This window comes from Sander vitreus, chromosome 2 (assembly GCF_031162955.1).
Source record: "Sander vitreus isolate 19-12246 chromosome 2, sanVit1, whole genome shotgun sequence".
In the NCBI taxonomy this organism is placed as follows: Eukaryota; Metazoa; Chordata; class Actinopteri; order Perciformes; family Percidae; genus Sander; species Sander vitreus.
The window spans coordinates 13,780,670-13,801,404 of record NC_135856.1 but is presented as its reverse complement, the minus strand read 5'-3'; the positions used below and the strand labels follow the sequence as shown (position 1 = coordinate 13,801,404).

Sequence of the window (20,735 nt, the reverse complement as noted above, 5' to 3'; positions counted from 1 at the left end):
GTTTGCCAGTAGAAAAACATAGACACTATCTGATGTCATAATATTATATTTTCATTGCAAATTAATTAGCTTCTCACCTTTTTCAAAACCATATTTGACCAAATGACTTGAACGTTGTCCTCAGGAGGGCAACACAGTCTTATAACAAACGTTCCTCCTTCACTTCTCTCTGCAAAAACACACTCAAATACAATTAACACATTTACTTTTATATTTCATGTTTTGCATTAGTTTTTTTTTTGTTCATACAGTTTTGTCAAAACAACTTGTTTCCTTTCATTTTCCCCATATTCGTATTCATATGCTTATTTGTGGGTATATAGAGACCACACAAAGAGCAGCCCCAGGTTACACTATGTCCAAATTTGAATTCTGTATGTAGTTTTGCACTTTGTGTGCAGATTATCCTGACAATCATTGCCATATGTCTGTAAGATTCTGCCATTTGAAAAGCTGATTGTTCTGAGGGGACATTTTTAAAGATAGTGTATGTACGGTGGCCGACAGGGGCAAACGCCCTGCAACTTAAGAAAACACATACAAATAGACAAAACACAAGCAAATTAAGAAAACAACTTAATTAATTTGACAACACATGCACAGCATTCAGCAAACGCGCTGCAAATATACACAACACAACCAAATACAAAAACGCGCTGCAAATAAAAAACGATGCAAAAAGAAAAACACACAAACCCCGAAAACAAATGCAACAAAAAAAACGCTGCATCCAGATTACACAACGGAAGTTCTCCAGACCTCTAGAGGGAGCAGCTAGTGGAACAGCTGGATTTTCGACCTCACGGGGAGAGAGAGAGAGAGAGAGAGAGAGAGCGACGGGACACGTTCAATCTCAGAACGGTGTGCAACGGTGAGATCATAGACTGTAAATATTAAGTCTATGTTTGAGATATGTTTTCTCTCGTTTGGTGGGTGTGTCTCGGCTCAGGTCACAGGTGATACTCAATCAGCAGAGACGTCTGTAAACTCATGGTAATAAAACATTTAAAACTGCATCAGCGTTTAATGTTGATGTTTGTTTAAGCAATATTACATGAGAAGGTTTAATTTCGAGGTCCGAAATTACTGAAGTAGGCTATAGGCCTCCTCAAGTGTAATATTGTGATTATACAACAAAATAAGTGATCAATCTGTATTCATATTGTGGAGCAATTTGCTCTTGAAATACAAAAAACAAAAAACAGACAGAATTTATAGTCCCTCCCTGTTCAGTAAACCAGCCAATTTACCGTGGGATTTATCAATCTGAATAAATCCCGCCACGCATAAACACAAAACTGCTTTGCTTGCTCCATCGTGTTGTAAGTAAGACATCTGCTGAAAAAGTTATTGTATTCATTAGCATGATTGCCGTACTGTTTAGTTCAAAAACATCCAAAACACCAAAGTATGAAGACATAGTGGACCAGACGCAAGCTTTTGTTTTGAAAAGTCGAAGCTCGGGGATGGCACCAGTCGGGAGGGCATGAGACGGGAGCATAGACTGTATATTAATAATATATTATATTAGGCTATGTTATTAATAATAATAATATGAATTTAATATACAGTCTATGGACGGAGGGCATGAGACGAGAGTTCTCTTCTTACTATGCAGCCATACCCGACTGGAGAACTTCCGTTGTGTAATCTGGATGCAGCGTTTTTTTGTTGCATTTGTTTTCGGGGTTTGTGTGCTTTTATTTTTGCATCGTTTTTTATTTGCAGCGCGTTTGTGTATTTGGTTGTGTTGTGTGTATTTGCAGTGCGTTTGCTGAATGCTGCACATGTGTTGTCAAATTAATTTATTAATGTGTTTTCTTAAGTTGCACGGCGTTTGCCCCTGTCGGCCACCGTATGTATGGGGATTGGAAGGGAAAGTCAGTCTGACAGGTAAAAAGATACAAACAGACATGAAGAGACAGGATGAGCAACCTTAAGGGCAGATAAACCAGTGCAACAAATAGAAACTGGCATGCAGTCAGGAGAGTACCCACCAAAGCCAGATATAGAACGTCACAACTATCGTATTATGTTTGTTGTTTTTTACTCCCATCTGTCTTCATGCCCGGGCCCTGTGCTGGCTCTCCTCTAGAGATCACTCTGTACCCCTAAACCATTTTATGACAGTAGTGCCCAATGACACAATGTCTTGCACAGTCTCATCATCTTGCAATCCATTTTATAAGGGTCCATTTGTCATGAGGACATGTGTTATCGTTGAGCTTAAAGAAACACATATGATTGCTACAGAGGTGACAGATTCAACTCCACAGCTCAGTGTGCCCCTTGCAAGCATAAAGATCTGTCTAGAAATTAGCCAGGGAAATTAACCCACAGTTTACTTATTGTTCAGACCTGCATGCATCACGTTAGTCACTTTCACTGCACAATCAATTATTTTTTTCTAATGCACAAAAAAATGATATAAAATTCTGTGATTGTCCATTTTGTGACTGCTGCCCAAGACTTAGATCCTGGGACCAGCAGGGTTGTGGGAGCTATCCAATGATGCTGGGCTTTGTCGATCAGCCTGAGGGTGGGCAGGATTCTCTCTGCTAATTCTAAAGCTAGTGCTGTTTTTGCCTATTTTTGATGATTTTGTCAAGTGCTGCCATGTGCATCAAAGTGAGCAAAAGACACTGACAATTAACATTCTATTGCTTATATTCAAAGTAAAAATGTAGAAGGACAAGTAGTTTGTTGAATTGGTTGGTCATAACTCTCTTAAAAGTATTTGTTGGGTGATAGAACCGATTTTACCTTGTCATAGTTGAATAACGACAGTTTGGTGGGTAAATAGGACATACATAGAACCTCAAAATCCCATTGACACCTATTTCCTCTGCAAATCTCACAATTTGAAACTGCCTCTGAAAACGGGCGAATCTCAACTAATCACCGAGTTGACATCAACTCGGTGGCTCCTCCTTTTTTGGCTCTAGTCTGTATCTTTGTCACGCTCCAACATTTACATAGGCTACACCACTGACCTGAGTTCAGGTAGTCTTCTGAATAAATAAAATAAATAAAAAAAATAAAACATTGTTCATCTGCTATTTTACCACTAAATGCACTTCTGAGACTTTTTTATGCGAAATATCTATGTATGAGGTCAAATATGGGCTGTTTTACGAAAATTGATGGCTAAACCGGCCTGCTGTGAGGTAGATGGAGCTCCGTCACGGCTGGCAGCCCATAAAGTCACCGTTTCTGGGTTAGTGGACTACCAAACGCCGCTGCCCTGACAGAGCTTCAGGGCCTGCAGCTCCCCTCTTCCTGCTAAATAGCCGGTCTGTGTGAGTGAGGGCGCGGTCAGCAATCTCTTACCACAGGTTCCAGTTAAACTTATAATGGATATGTTTGTTGAGTTATTTAAACAAACGATCGGGGAAATAAATGCCTCTTGTCCGCGAGTGAGCTGGATGGAGCTCTATCAATAAGAGCTAGCTAGCTTGCCTCCTCCTAACAAGACCTCTAAAATTCACAAAAATGCATTAAATTGAAATCGGACAAAAGTGTTAGCTTTGTTAAGACCTTATGGAGCTGTGATATACATGTCGTGACGAAATTCAAACTGTAAATATACGATAGTTATGCCGAAAGTGTAGCAATGATCTTTTCCCATAGGATTAAATGGGACACATAGCCTAGCAAGCAGCTCTAGGAGGAGTTTGTTAAAGTATAGCACCTTGACTTTTAGGCCTACTTCCTGTTGCCACTAGGGGGCGCTATGACTTTGAGTCAATGTTGTCAGGTAAATGTCCTCAGAGTTAGAGTCTTATGAATCCTGAAAAGTTTCGAGCCAAGTGGACAATATACACTCAAGTTACACCCACTTCCTGTTTTGATGGCGAAACGCACAAAATGGCCGCCCCGCCACGGCCATGCCCTATGACGAAATTTTTTTCTTTTAACAAGTTTTCATCTTTAACGTCTTACGATGGCACAGACCAAATTTGAAGTTGATTGGATGAAATCTCTAGGAGGAGTTTGTTAAAGTAAGACGTGATAATGGCCAAAATCACACTAATTTCGAACTTTCAATTCAAAATGACGGACTTCCTGTTGGGTTTAGGTTATGGCTCCAATGACGTTTTCTGTGCGTCTTGACATGATACATATGTGTATCAAGTTTTCTGAGTCTACGTTAAACGTACTGCAGGGGCTCAATATCTTTAATTTTGTAGGGGGCGCTAGCGAGCCATTTTTGCGCGCCTATTCCCGAAACCCTTAAAATACGTATATTTTCACCAGACTTGATGCGACTGCCAAATTTGGTGAATTTTTGAATATGTTAAGCCCCTCAAAAAGGCAGTTCATTTGCCGGGAAAACGAAAGAAAGAAAGAATAATTCCTTCAGTTTCAAAAGGGCCTTCGCCACTGTGGGCGCGCTGGCCCTAATTATCAGACTTGCCAACATTCTTGGTTTCTGCCATTGCTGCCTGCCCTCTGCACACAGGTGAGTACACAGGGAACAAATGGGATTTTGAGTTGGGAGTAATGTGCTGACTGGAACAACACAGTAGTGTGGTTGAACAACACTGGTCCATGCACACAGTGCAGCTGTGATGCAGCTCAATAGGGGTATTAAAGTCACACCTGGAAGAAGAGAAACTGAAAGAAAATACTTGTTCTTTTCTGTTCAGTTTGCTTTGTATTAATTCCATTAGAGTAAAAATAAATAACTGCTATTTTAAATAGTGTTTTATTATAGTAGTGAAATTGTACTTACAACTTTCTATACAGACTGAATTTTATTATTCGCAGTGGTGAAATTGTACTTAACGTTACAACTTTTTAAACAGAATGATATGAATCCATCCTTTTCAGACTAATGTTATATGAAGGAATGAAGACTAAATTCTGATGAACAACAGATAACATTGATGCAAAAACTGACACAAACAATTCAGTTTCTTTTGTTTTTTCAGTTAAATTACGGTTTAAGTTTTACTATTGGCTCTAACATAAAATTAGGCAAATCCCCAGGAACATGTTTAACCAAAGGAGGAAAAAAAAAAGAAGTGGGGTCATTAAATAAACACATACTGTCCGTCATATGTCGTTCAATCTAGCTAAACAATAAAGAAAATCTATTTGTTCACAGACATCAAGCTAGGCTATATGCTAGCGCCATATTAATGCTTAATTTATGTTACTCACCCTCGTAGTTGTGGACGTAACTTGATATGTCCCACTTCAAAGCTTTCTCCCGTTTCCTGATGGGTGAAGGTGAAAGAGCATCGACCATTCTGTGCACATTGTTGACATATATTAATAATAAAGCAATGGACAGCGTTGGTAAATCAATAAACTTGGTTACAGAGCAGCCGTCCACAACGGACATTCTAAAGCAAACGCACCCTCAACGGAGCAAGGATCATTTCATTGGTCAACACTACTCCTAGCATTCTATTGGTTGGAGAATTTTGATAGGATTGTAACACAAAAAATCCAAGAGCACAGGAGAGATCCGAGAGGAGAAGATTTGCAAGTACGCAGAATCGGTCGGAGTGTGAGGAGAAGGGCCAAAGCTGAGAGAAGGAAATCTGTCCAAGCAACAACATATCTGAGTCCAAGCAGAAAGTTTGAGCACAAGCAGAGCAAATCCAAGCGCAAGCAGTGACTATTTGAGTGTGAGAACAAGGTTTTGAGGAAAATTATTACAAAATCTGAACGTAATATCCGTGAGAAATGCTCTCAAAGAGCAAATTCTTGAAAGAATGCACTCTTGAATAAAGATAGGAATATAACTCCATACATCTCACCCATAATCGCCAAATGAAGTATCACTTCTCTGTCCATCAAGCCCTGTTTGAAATATGTGGCATACCTACATACACCCCTAAAAAGAACAGCTTATCCAAATAGCGTTCTTTTTTTATCCATTCTCATACAAGCTTTCCACCCGACCGCTGACACCATCAAAGGAACAGAAGAGAGCGGATGAAGGGAGGATAGAAGGAGGATTGGATGAGTAGGAGGTGGAGGAGGATGGCAGAAAATAGATGTTTCTGTCGATTTTGCAGGAGAAAATAAAGGCGTGCTGGACAGCGAGGCTTAAAGCCAAATCAATGTTGTCAGCAGCTGGCACTTAAGAAGGGGCCATTAAAGTTTAAAAAGTTTGGAAAGCTACGCTGGAATTAGGGCCAAATGGTTTAGAGGTAGGGGAGCGCTGGCTTCCATTAAAATCAAAGCCAACGAGAGCTGACAGATCCTCTCAGGATTCCCTTCCTCTCTTTCTATCTCCCTCTCTCTTTCTGTCGGACATTAATTCACTGTCTCTCTTTCTTGTCCATCTAATTTCTTCTCTCTTCAAATTTGTTCACTCTCTCACTGCCTCTGTACTCGTCTCTCTGTTGTTTATTTCCAAGTTAACTTTCTATCAATCTATCCGTTCTTCTACTCACCTCATGATATGCGTTTTATGCGCCCACAGCTATTGTCAGCAACTTTTGTGCATCACTCATTCTTTTCCTCTTTCTGTCTTTGTACTGGAGAAGTTGTTTCACCTCACTCGCCACTCATTTTTACAGGACACTCCTTAGACAATAGACGCCCTCGCAAACTGAAACATGGAAACTACATTTGCCAGTTGCCATCCACAGAAAGTCAGAGACATTGGTTTTAAAACATTTTGTATGTTGGCTGACTTAAGTCACTGAAGTTAACTTTTATTTGCATTGATGGCTCAGAGTATCTGTTGGGTTAAAGCCTTATCAGGATCCTTGTCATAGGGTTTAAAATCTAAAGTTTTCACCTCCTTAATACTTCAGAAAGGCCACATATGCAGTCAAGCGGAAAAGGTCCAGTGCAGTTTGCAAAATAGTTACCTTTTGATGTTTGTTTGCTGTTTGTTGAGAAGCAGACACAGAAACGCTCTCCAGGGAGTGATACTAAAAGACACTCTTTTTGTAAAAGGATCGCTAAACATCTTCCAAAATGATGAGATAATTTTGTTTCCTAATTTTAGTCAAAACAGAAGTTTAGATGATACATTTTTAATATAACACAAATACAAAGCTCAGAAAAGCTCCACTTTGATCAACAGGAAGTTGTGCAGCATGTTAACAGTGTTATAATGAATGATATTATACTACTATTTCTAGTCATAGTTCCTTTATCTTTATTGTGACTATTATTGCCACTATTCATCACACCCCCAACCGGCACCTTCAGACACCGCCTACCAAGAGCCTGGGTCTGTCCGAGGTTTCTTCCTCGCCACTGTCGCACTAAATGCTTGCTCTGCTTGCTCTTGGGGGAATTACTAGAATTGTTGGGTCCTTGTATATTATAGTGTGATCTAGACCTATTATATCTGTAAAGTGTCTTGAGATAACTCTTGTTATGATTTGATACTATAAATAAAATTGAATTGAATTGATATAGCACATATAAGTGATTGCTGCTGTGGCCTCTCCTCACATCTCCTCACTATCCGCTAGCTGGATGAGACAAACTGCGCCAACCTGGGGCCTGTTGCACAAAACCAGGATAAGGGATTAAGCTGGGATATTCCAGTTATACTGGATGAATTTAGCTTTGACTTGGTTGCACAAAAGCAGGTTGAATTAAACCCAGCCAAGTAACCATGGAGATTTATTCTTTGCAGCTAGCCTGCTCCACAGCAGGCTAACAGCCAGGCTGAGATTAATCCTGAGTCTTATGTGTTAAATCAACTGCCGCTCTGATCCGAAATAAACGTGTTTAACAGTTATTCTGTTGTCTTCTGAATGTGTTCTGCTTTATTTTTTATTAACATGCATTACTTGTCACTACTGCTGTCACAAGTTTGATTTAAATCCTACTATTGCAGTTGTTTAGATGGTAAGAAATGGTTGCACTGGCACCGGAGATAAAGTGGGACAATGCGGAGGAAAGGGGTCTTTTTAGTAAACTCTGGGTACACAATCAATGTTCTCAATGCTCGAGTTCATGTGTAAAGCCCCTGGTGATACTTGGAGCAAAGTTTCATGTTGTGTCGAGCCTTCTTAGTGTTTTAAAAATGTCCTAAATATGCTTTTAAACAAAAGTTTGACTCGGGTACATTCACAAAAAGACCCTAGGTTGCATTTTGGCGAGAGTTATGCTTTAACTACAGAAACTTTTAACAAAGTTAGGTTAACATGGAGTTTCATTGTTTGTTGACAAATTGCTGGGGTTTATTAAGACGCTGTAGCCTGGAGGTGTTATTGGGCTGGTACACTGGGACTGGCTTTTTATTTATTTATGTATTTTCCTGCTGCTTGTTGTTTTAAGGCGGAATGGTAAGTGAATTAAAATCCTGGCAGGGGGTAAGTCCCTGTCATACACAATGATGCTTTGGAAGTCTCACAAATATATAATCACACACATATACACAAAGACACAAAAAAAATCAAGCACTCAAAAATGCACACACTACAACAAATGTATGCCATACACTGGATGTATACATAGCACCCAGCCACATGTGCACACATACACCAACTCAAACACCTAAGATTGCACAGACAAAGAAAACACATAGACATATGTATATGCACAGATGTGTACGCACACACACACACACACACGCACACACACACACACACACACATAGTCAGTGCACTCACAGCACACTGACACATCTGGCCCCTCGTCTCTCAGTCTCAAGAGCCTCTCTGTTTACTTCCAAAACTTGGTTTCATCAACTACAGAACTGTGTGTGTGTGTGTGGGGGGGGGGATTAATAGATACAAGCCAATAGCTGGGAGAAGTGGATGTTTTTCAAAAGGTGTGATTAACGTTGGAAAATTAATTAGCCTATACTTCACACTGCCCAAGGCGATCATCATAGATCTGTTTGTGTGTGTGTGTGTGTGTGTGTGTGTGTGTGTGTGTGCGTGCGTGCATGCGTGTGTGCGTGCATGCATGTGTTAGTGTGTGATTCTGTCAGTCTGATGTAACCCAGCTCAGTCTTTCATTGAGTGTGGGAGTTTAATCTGTATTTCTCTCTCTATTGTTTGTGTTACTATCTGTGTGTGTGTGTGTGTGTGTGTGTGTGTGTGTGTGTGTGTGTGTGTGTGTGTGTGTGTGTGTGTGTGTGTGTAAGGTAGCGTATAGCCTACGGTGGCCCTGAAGTGCAAATCACAACAGAAAATAAAAAAACGCAACAGCAAATCATAAAACACAACGGCAAATAGGAAAACACTTCAACAAATCATAAAGCACAACGGAAAATAGCAAAACAGTTCAACAAATCAGAAAACACGACAGCAAATAGGAAAACACGATAGCAAATAGAAAACACGACAGCGAATAGGAAAACACGACAGCAAATAGGAAAACACGACAGCAAATATGAAAACACGACAGCAAATAGGAAAACACTTCAACAAATCATAAAACACAGACAGTCCGTCTGTCCAATCAGGAGGGTCCGTCCTCTGCTAGATAGGCCCTACCTATTCCAGTAGAAGTTAATGCCGTTGTGTTTTAAAATTTGTTGAAGTGTTTTCCTATTTGCTGTCATGTTTTCCCATTTGCGATCGTGTTTTCCTATTTGCTGTCGTGTTTTCCTATTTGCCGTTGTGCTTTGTGATTTGTTGAAGTGTTTTCCTTTCTGCTGTTGTGTTTTCCTTTTTGCTGTCGTGTTTTCATATTTGCTGTCGTGTTTTCCTATTTGCCGTTGTGTTTTATGATTTGTTGAAATGTTTTCCTATTTGCTGTTGTGATTTGCACTTCAGGGCCACTGTATATAGCAGACTGACATCGCTTTATGTCCCCACTACATCTGTGTTACGTCGCTCTCAGTCTCTAGCCAGCCTGTCATTTAGTCCATTGTCAGCACCCACCCAATCCAGCGTCTGTCCATTCAACATGCCTAATGGTTTGTGTAATACACTCAGATAGCTTCACAACCTCCCACCTATTTGTGTTGTTTGAGTGTGTGTGTGTGTGTGTGTGTGTGTGTGTGTGTGTGTGTGTGTGTGTGTGTGTGCGTGTGTGTGTGTGTGTTCTATGTGTAAGTGCAGGGGGAGCAAGAGAGAGAAAGGAAGGAGAATGGGAGGCAAGGTGAGCTGAGGCTCTGCAACTGTGTGCTTTTGTGTGGGTGAAAATTGTACTTTTATTGTCCTTTAACCTTTGTCACACTTCTGTCCCTCTACTCCTTTACTCATCCATCCTCTCAGTCAAATACTTTAAATATTACACTTTATATTTTAGTTTATTTAGATGTAATGTAATGTAATACCTTACGTAGCATTTTAAAACATACTGTAATTATGCAGTCTTGGCTATTTCCTACAAACAAAAATAACTATTCCACGAATAATGTCATTCTGAAGATGGGCAGTGGACATTTTGAACAAACCAGTTAATCAGCTTTTAATCAGACAGATAAGATGGTTTAGACATGCTTCTATCCAGGTGCCTGGTTGACTTGTTGCCTGATTTTCTCCTTTAAAACAGTAATTGGGTGAGACACCTAATGCAAGCTGAGAATGTTCCTTTCTAAAATTCAAAACGCGGTCCATTCATTTAACATCATACAATACAATTTGACTGCAGCTTACACAGGCATGCAGGAGCGAGCTTTAGTTACATTGGTACCTAAAGGTTTATATTCTTCGGAGGACTGGTGTAACACAAACTGACCCATAACTTTCAGATAAAAAAGAGAAAGTTCTCTGCGCTTCTGCAGACCACAACAATCCGGTGCAACCAAGGCAGGACAAAGACTGTATAAAGTAACAAAAAATAGCCGGTGCAACACAGATGTCTTCTTACTTGATAGTTTTATTACTTAAGGTGCGAAATATTGACTTCTCTGTCACTGTTTTGCACCTTAAGTAATACAACTATCAAGTTAGAAGACATCTGTGTTGCACTGCCTATTTTTTGACCCATAACTTTCTTTGTGTAGTAAAGTGAAAGTGTTGTGTGGGTATTTGTTACTAATGAAATATGACAAAAACGTTTGACCGCACTTTGACGCACAAGTTTAAAGTAGAAGATGACTTTTCTTAGGTAACAGCAAAAAAATAAACTGCAGCATAAAAAAGCATTTTGTTCTCATTTCTGCACCCACTTTATCCTTCATTTACCTCTCTTGTCCACCCAGACTAGACTCCCTCCTCCTAAACTACTTCTCAACACACTCCTAACACTTGCTCTGATCTCCCCCAAAGGCACTTTAACCCTTGAATCTCCTCTGCTGTCTTTTTCCCTCCACCTCCCTCCCCCTTTTCATCCCAGGAAAAGCTCATCCTTTCATCACAGCCTTCCCCTCCTCTCTTACGGCACATTTGCCTCCCACCCTCTTTCGCCTGTTTCTCAGCTATACAAAAGGAAATCATCCATGAAAAATGTTTTGACCATTCATAATTTCCGCTTCTCGCATGTTTCCCATCTCCCTGACACCAGAGCAACGCGCTTGCTAAACTGATGTTGGAAAGAGGTGGACTCAGACCCACACACACACTCATGCTGCATGCACACCCAACCACCCAACCAGACTTATACATTTATGCAAATGCATAAGGGACACATGGAGACAGTCATACCAGACACAGACACAATCACACACGTCCTCATTATATATGTATGCAGGGAGTAGACAAGATAATATAAGCACCTCCATAGCCCTGCAATAATGTGACTTGGGACTGTTTCGCTGACTGTGAGGTTGTGTCTATGATCATTTGTGAGGTTTGTAGTGTTCCTATTATTATGTACACTGCCTGTGCACAATGCTGCATATATATATATATATATATATATATATTTTTTTACTAACAGACAAAAATTGAGCATTGGAATATACACATGTCAAATCAAAACGATCTAGAAAAAGGAAGGTTTTTTTAGGTTACATTTCAAATGACAGATTCAATTTCTCATTGTTTCTCCCATGTTTTTAACATATTGTTTTACACAAATTTTTTGTCTCAAATGTGAAATAAATGATCTAGGAAAGTGAGCTTAGTAATCAAAATATTGTATATCAGCTATAAAATTGTTGAATTTTTACATTTGGCGCCCCATACTTTGGTTTTCAAAACTCATCTGATAAAATGTTTGATCATGTCAGGCTGACAATAAGGCTCTTTTTCTTAGATCCTCTAAAAAAGATATATCACAAAGTTTCTTCTTTTTATTAAATCATTAGCTACAGTCCACTACACACACAGACATTTTAGGCTCTTAATTCCTCAACGTGTGCGTTTACCAAGTGCTGAGGAATGTTCAGCAGAGCCTAGAACATGTGTGTGGTGGACTGCTGCTCATGATTTAATGAAAAGAAAAATATAAGAAAAAAATGTGTGCTGACCTTTACAGGTGAATTCAATGGACTTTTTCTCCTGACTCGTAGCACCATAAAGGATTTCAAATGACTTAATACAATAGAGCCCTCTCCTTCCTTTGATTTGCTAATAGAGGTGAGAGGAGTAGGAGAACAGAGCTGTATCGGTGTAATCATACAAACACATGCACACACACATGCAGACAAAATGCAGACATGTCGCTGAATATGTTTAGAGCAATGCACACAACAAGCACTCCTTCATATTTATTCACAAACAGACCCATGTCCTTACAGACACACACACACACACACACAAACACACACATTCACATGTACAGACCCTCACATACTGCTAATAACAGGCCAACCTAATACTTACAGACACTTTAATTTGGGATGAATGTCAGCGCTAATCCGACCTTAAAGGTGAATTCCGGTCTATTTCAACACGTAGCTCTGTTGTTTGTAAATTTGGAGTGCTGTCAGGAGCGAGAAAAACGAAAACAATCGGTGTTACCTACACCGTGTTATCCTCCTGCTACAGTTTGCACCCAGGAGGCTGAAACAGGGCAAGTTTTAAATGTGCTTTTAGCCTCTTAACATGTTCGAAATGTCATTAAAAGTGCCTACCCATGTGAAGTGATTCCTTCAGAGTGAACACAGTGAATCTGACTGCAGTAGATGTGAAAGAAATGCATAAAAGTTGTGCTAATTCAGCTTTGTTTAGTTCTGGTGTTGAGACGGCTGAGACAAGTGGAGTTTGCGCACAACCGTAAAACGGCCTTTAGTCTTGCCGTCTCAACACCGGAACTAAACAGAGCTGAATTACAGCAACTTTTATGCATTTCTTTCACATCTACTGCAGTCAGATTCACTGTGTTCATTCGGAAGGAATCACTTCCCATGGGTAGGCACTTTTAATGACATTTCGAACATGTTAAGAGGCTAAAAGCACGTTTGAAACTTGCCCTGTTTCAGCCTCCTGGGTGCAAACTGTAGCAGGAGGATAACACGGTGTAGGTAACACTGATTGTTTTCGTTTTTCTCGCTCCTGACAGCACTCCAAATTTACAAACAACAGAGCTACGTGTTGAAATCGACCGGAATTCTCCTTTACGCTGCAAAAAATGACTTGCACTCCCCTTCCTTTACTTCCCTTTCTTCTTTCCATCTGTCCATCTATCTGTCCATCCACCACCTCTTCTCTACTGTACTCACTGCATGCTATCGAGCAGCCATCCCATTTTTATCTTTCTTTCCATCTGCCTTCCTCTCACCTTTTTTCTATCGATGTCTTCCTCACTCCATCCCTCCTTGTAAGTCTCTCAACTCCACTACTGTAATCTATTCTCTTCCCTCCCTCCCTTCCTCCTTCCTCTGTTCCCCTCCCCTCAGTTTGTTTTCACGATGTTTCCAATGTTATGCAAGAGAAACCAGTAATTTCATTGCCATTACCTCACATAAACATGCACCTATCTCTCCTCATTCTCCCATCCCCTTTGCCATGCTCAAGTTCATTTTAGGTTTTCATTGTTATGGCAAGCAGACTGTCGGAATTAGATTTTGGTTATGTTGCCAACCGTGACTGAGTCCTTTCCTCTGTAAGGATATACAGTAGCTGAACCCTGGCAGCTTTTATTGGGGAGCCGAAAGGAAGGTGACAGTTGTGCACCAGGGACCTGTTAAAGGCATACCTTGACATTTAGAGATGTAGTGTGGCCGAGCACATGGGAAGAGAAGTGCATGTATTAGTTTTTACGGGCTATACTGTAAAGAATATTGTTGTCATTGTTACTATGTCTTATTAAAACCAAGCATGGCGGGCTAATGAGAAAGCTGTACACAGTAGTCTTTTGTATTAACTGAATAACTAAAAAAAAAAAATTTTCCTAAATTTTGTGTGGAAACAGGACTATTGTGACGATAATGCACAAATAGGAAGCTTCTTTATATCTAGAGTAACATGAGCTCAGTGGCATTTACACTTGTCAGTGGACAGCTCCAAAAACATTCTAATATTCTTATAACGAAAGGATTGTGGCCTAACTGACTATTGGTCATGCCAACTTTGCACCTACTGTACCACCTTGCCTGTTGAAATTTGGGAAATGTGGACTCCCATAAAGCATTACAAATAAACCGTAATTTTCTAAAAATGAATTCACCTATCTTGCTGAAACATATCAGTAGTTTTGATGTGACTACTGACAAGACAAGACAAGACATGACATGATTGTTTTTTTCTTTAGTTTTTTTCCCACTAGGGGTATTGTATTTAACAGCAAAAATGTTAAGAGAAATGATGCTTAGGATTATTATTATTTTTCCTAGAGCTAGGGGAGGTTGAGTGATTTCACTACTGCATGCTTTACTTGGTGATGTTAATCCCATCTGGGGAGTATATATACAGTAGACATCAAAATTCTACCCAAAGGATTAGCACCTGCTATAATCCCCATGTCAACCTCCTCAATTGTACCAATCAACATACCTTTAATCTACAGGGTAAGATAAATGTGGATTGGACATTTTCATCATCATCATCAAAACAGCCAATTCATTAATAGACTAAATATTTCACCAACAATATATTTAAAACTCCAAGGACACTTTAGATTGGAGAATGGAAATTAATAATACAGGAGATATTGTAGAATTTGAGTATCTCCCTGAGTGAAAACCTCTGGGCTATTAGGGATGACTCAATCTTTAAGGTTACCTCAGTCGGTTACCTGCCTATCTATCTTCAGGTTAATGGCTAATAGATGTACTGCTTTTAACTGCACAGATATTTAAAGGCAACATGAGCATACCTCTGCTCTGCTTCATCATGCAGGAAGTGTGTGTGTGTGTGTGTGTGTGTGTGTGTGTGTGTGTGTGTGTGTGTGTGTGTGTGTGTGTGCTGTGTGCTGTATGCTGTGTGCTGTGTGCTGTGTGTGCTGTATGTTGTTTATACAGATCGTGATGTGCCCCGTCAGCCAATGTGAAATCATTAGTTATACTAATTGGTTCCTAGCTGTTGGGGTTTCTGAATCCCTCATTCGTCTCTTCTCCTTTTTTCCTTGTTCATTTTATCTCCCTCTCTTTATGTCCCCCATCCTCTCTCAACCACTTCTGATGTGACATTTTCTCCTCTGTCATCCTTTCATCCCTATCTTTTCCTCTCTTTTTCCTCTGTCTTTTTGCACTCATAGCTATTTTTTTGCACATTTTTTCACTTCCCCTCTCCTTATTTCTAAAATGAAGAACATGAATAATGGGGATACTGATGTCTGCTGAGATTACCACCCAGCCTTGGGGTGTGTGAGTGTGTATGTGAGAGAGAGGAAATGCAAGAGAGCAGTGCTTCCTTGAACAGTGAAGATTGCAGAGTAAATAAATAAGCAAGCATAGCAGTCAATAGAAACCAAGATTGTGTAATGATTCTCGTTTGAAACCCAGCTTGTATCAATCTGAAGATAGGAGGAGTGGACTGAAGGAATGCAGGGAGAAGGGTCAGGAGGGATAGAGGCCGGTGGGGGTCTAGAAATGGGTGAAAGGGAGGAGAGATGATTGGAAGTGAGAGGAAAAGAGAAGTGCTGGTCTTTGAAGAACAAGAAAATCACTACTGTCTCTCAAGGTCTCTGTCTATATCTCTCTTCTTTTCTCTCTTTCATTTAGTCGTCCATCTTTCTTATTTTCATTGACAGTTGTCTCAAAGTGTAATTTTAGTTTGCTCTCTTTCCTCTCTGGAACATATGTACTGAATCTGCCTCTGCTTCTCTCATATTTATTCTCTTCTGAATGCTTCTCCTCTTCCCATGACTGGATTAACCCAACACAGGGTTAATGAGCTGTGTGTTTCCACTGAACCTCCACTCTTCCCGCTCTCTGTGTATTGGGTATCTAACCAGTTACATTATGTAGTAACTATTCTGCATTCTGCCATTTTGGCTAAGTCTCTCTTGTAAAAGAGATATTGTATCTTAAGAGAAGTCCTGGATAAATAAAGGTACATTTTGTGTGCACAGTACAGTGCACACTAGAAACAACACATATGAGCTTTATTATGTTAGACTCAGACATCAACCACTGCTACTCTGCTGGAATACTATACCCAACCCCAGGTTTGCAATGTGTCAAATGAATTTGTGGTAATGTGATTAAACACAAATCTATTTAGGAATGTGTACCTTTTAAACAATATCAACTAAATGTATAAAGGTCAGCCAATACTTTATCAATAAATCCTGTTCAACAAGCATAAACATGTAGACATGTAGTACGCAATATTTTAATCTTCTCTGTCTGAAGTCTGTCATCCACTTCCGCTATGTTTTACACAAGCATAGCATGCTAGCCCGGCTAATAGCACATTTTTACAAACAAACTAAAACAAAAGCTGTCTTTGTGAAGTCTAACTGTTTACTGTTACTTATCAGAGTGACACATTACGTTTTGGTGGAAGTAATCAGTAATGTAATTTAGTTACCATTTTCAATGAGGTAATCTGTAGTAGTAACTGTAACTAATCGCTATTTTTCAGTAACTAGCACAACACACATCGTCCTTATGTATAAGTTGACCACAGAGAGTATAGTAATCCCCTAGGGCAAAGTGTTCTCTCTTTCTCTACATCCACAACCCCAGTTTCTTTTCTATTTTTTATAAAAAACTACTTTTTTTTCCCCCTTTCTGTTTTTCTGTATGCTATTTTAGGCACTAATACAATCCATGTGAGCTCACTACCCTACAACAGTAACATCAATTTCTGTGCATCAATGTACATGTTTTATATATTATTTTATTGTCTTTCTTCTTTCTTTGTGTTTGTTTGTCTTTCTTTTGTTCTTCATGCATTGCTCTAAAATCAAAGTTTTCTAAAACATTTCTCTTTTATGTACACAGATCTTTCTAGATGCAAACACCATCAGGCTGGGCAACATCCCCCATGGCAGTGCTGTGGACCCCCTGGAGGGGGCACCAGCAGGTACTACCTACACCAAACAGACTGTGTACGAGCTTTGTGCCTGCGCTAACGGCAAACTCTACCTGTCCCCGGCTGAGAAAGGCTCTACCTGCCAAACCACCAGTAACTTTTGTCTCTGGAGCTGAAAATGGGAGGTCAACAGACACCCGGGACACATGGACTATTAGAGTTTGAAGCTAATGCTAGCCAATGGACTGAATCAACATGGATTATGGCTTGGTGGAAAGCTAATGCCAGCTAACGTACCGAATCCACATTGATTGTAGCATGGCAAGAAGTTCATGTCTGTTAACCAATCAAATTATATGGATTACAACTGGGCAGGAAGCTAATGTTTGCTAACAGACCACATTAACAAAAAGACTGTGGCTTGGTGTGAAGCTACTGCCAGCTAAAGGACTGAATCAACATGGACTAGAGCTTGGTGAGAAGCTTTTGCCAGCTCATCAACCAAATTAATATGGATTGGTCAGTTGCTAATGCTAGTCAAGAGGATGAATGACTTGGCGGGAAGAAAAAGCAGAGGTTAGCTGGTGGGTATGATGCTATGATGCTACTCATGGACATCAATGGACAGTCTCACTCTGGGGCTCTCGTTGGCTGTCTTTGCCATTGTTGAATTGCTGCCATGACGTTTTCTGAAAGTCACAAGGATTACATTTTGGGGTTTCCTGAGAACTGCGAACTCCCTTACTGGAAATCTCATGATTTTGTTAGGATGAACAGATACAGTGATGGACTGCAAACGCGCCAGCAGGGACATGGACAAGGACTCAGGTGGCTATTAGTCATCAGTGTGGACTTTAGTTAAGCCTTGCAGGTAGTTAACAAATAAATCAGACAATGGTTTAGTCTAGTGGGAAGCTAAGGCTACCTAACGGACCAATCTATACCAGAAAGGCCTTCCCCCTCTCCCCCTCTAGTCTTTTAACCCAAACGTTGACATGTGACCCTTCTGTATTAATCTGCACCTGATAGTGAATATGCTGGCCGACCCCACATTTCATAAGATAACTAATTAAGCAATTAATTGTGCTTCAACGTTGCATTCACCAGCTTTTTCCCCCTTATATTTTAAGATTTTTCACATCTACTTTTATCATATTTTAGTTCTCTTTTCTGAAATATTTTTCGTGTTATCTCTTTGAATCCTGTTGTTTTTTCCTTCAACATCCTTGTAATCCTCATCAGTACCAGATGCAGGGTTTCTCCCCCTCAACACCAAAAGACATGTCTTTTGGTTTCCGTCTCTCTGGAGTCATTCTATCTGGGCATGTGATGCTTTCTCGCCACACAGAAACAAATGGAATGAAGAAAATGAAAAGTGAAAAAATTAAGGCTCAGGTGGATGCTATGGCAAACCGACCATTTTATGGTATAGGGCCAAACCTCCAGTCAGGCAGAGGCACCAGTCGGGCAACAGCCAGACCAATTTTGGTCTTGTTATGGACCATTATGCATCTTCATCCAGCGTTCCTTGTCGGTCAGACTTTTTTCCTTCTTTTTGCATGACCTTTCTGCTCTTCTTGCTAAGCCCTCTTTCTTCTTGGTCATGTTGGTTTTCTTTGTCATTGAGAAACATTTCTACCCCCACTCTCCTTTTTGTTCTTTCTTCACCTTATTTTAAATTCAGTATTTTTACCTCCCATTACTCTCTTTTTGCCAACCCAAACTAAAATATCAGGAACAATGCCCCTTTCCTCTCATACTATGCCCCATTTAAATTTCTGCAACCTAAGCAAGAAAAGTCCATAAGGTCCAAAATATTGTTTTGGGGGTTATTTTTATATACAGTGAAAGGGGGGAGGGGGGGGTGAACAATGTAAATGGCCTCGAGCTGGCTAACCTAGCGCCCAACCTCTGCAATGTCTGGAAATCAGCAGATTTGTGTGGCAGAAATCCCTGTGGAAGACATAGTGGATGGAATTGGTTGTATGTCTATGAACTCAATTGGATTAAGGCCCTGAGGCGTACTTTTTAAACAAAGTGATACACAGGTGCCTTTGCTGCTGTTGGTGAAAGCACATTACAGTCTGAACGTTCACACTACCCTCAGTGGACCATCTGCAAGTGTCTCTGGAAAAAACTATATATTTATCGATCTACCTATCTATCTATTTAGTTTTCTGTCTTTCCTCCCCTGCTCTCCTGGTTTTGTAGAACTCTCAGTATATCCAGCTGAAAAAAGAACAATTCAATCCTGGTTTAAAGTTTAATTTTCTGGTGTGTATGGTTTTATTCTTGATAATAAAAAAAGCACAAATTATGCCATGTATATAACAATACCAATAAAATACAGAATAAAATAATATTGTTTTTAAAGAGAATCTCTGGAGTCTTCAGTGTTGTTAAATTTGTAATTATCGCTTTTATGTTTCTGTGTTCCCAAGAGAGATGAAAATGCTTCCCTGATGATTATAATCGTAATAACTATATGTTACTGACATTTCCACATTATTTCATATGATTTAATTTAATTTTCAAAATTGTGTTGGCTTCAGAGGTGTCCTGACACAATTTACAGACAAAACATTCTAAACATCTAAAAGATGTAGCTTTTACTATACAAATTGTTATTGTATTTACAAATCTGGATACCAATCCTACCTCTCTGAACCTTTAGGCTGCAGACTCACCGTTTCCTCCTTCACAGTTATAAAATGAAAACAAAATAATTCTGAACAATTCAGACACAAAGAAGGATGTTCTTTATATTAGCTTAGTTCTTTTTACAATGTGTCTAGTTTTGGGGTAGGCATTGCTTTGCTGACATAAGTTGTTACTTGAAGCACACACTAGTGTAGGAAATATGCTACTCATCACTGAATCTGATTTAATGTCCTACCCACAACACTATCTGACTATCTTTTACTGTATTAAGTTGAAAGTTTCTAATTTATTAAATAATTGCTTAAAGCATTTAAACAAAGTTTCACGTTGGAGTTTGTAACATTCCAAAATCCTAATTTTCAGTTAAAGATTTTCATTTTCACTGTAAATGCATATCGGTTCCAAATATCGGTTATCGGTCTCATTAACTACTAATAATCGGTATCGGCCCTGAAAAAACAGTATTGGTCCATCCCTAGTACCAACTGTAAACAACAATGAGCGCAAATGCAGTGGTTAAGTTGTGGTTGGTAAATCACACATAGAGGAGTATGACTTCATTCCCTGCTTAGGATGCCGTTACTCCATTATATGTTTACATAGATATTTGTTTGCTGCTATATTGTTCTAAATGTTGAGTACATCCCCAAAAAAGAAAGAAATACCAAATATATAAAAGAAATATTTATCTTGGAAGAAAAAGTTTGAAAATAGTGGTACATGGAGAGTATAATTAAACTACAGAATGATGTTGACAGCCATCAAACATTATAGTTAGATGGGAGAAAGATAGTAGAGTGTAAGAAAAAGCAAGCAAGTACAATCAGAAACGTGTCTTCAGAGAGCATGGGGGATGTTCTTAAGTGGGTTTTGAGTGTCTTA

General features: G+C 39.6%; 1 protein-coding gene across 1 annotated transcript in view; it reads left to right on the top strand.

Annotated features, from left to right (window-relative positions):
* LOC144536178 (zeta-sarcoglycan-like) overlaps nucleotides 1-19,216 on the top strand; it is a 383,819-nt gene extending 364,603 nt beyond the window's left edge. The window contains exon 8 of the mRNA XM_078279176.1: nucleotides 17,162-19,216. Coding sequence (XP_078135302.1) covers nucleotides 17,162-17,368 — 207 coding nt within the window. The 3' untranslated portion in view covers nucleotides 17,369-19,216. The remainder of the gene's footprint in view (nucleotides 1-17,161) is intronic.
* Nucleotides 19,217-20,735: the final 1,519 nt, after the last annotated feature.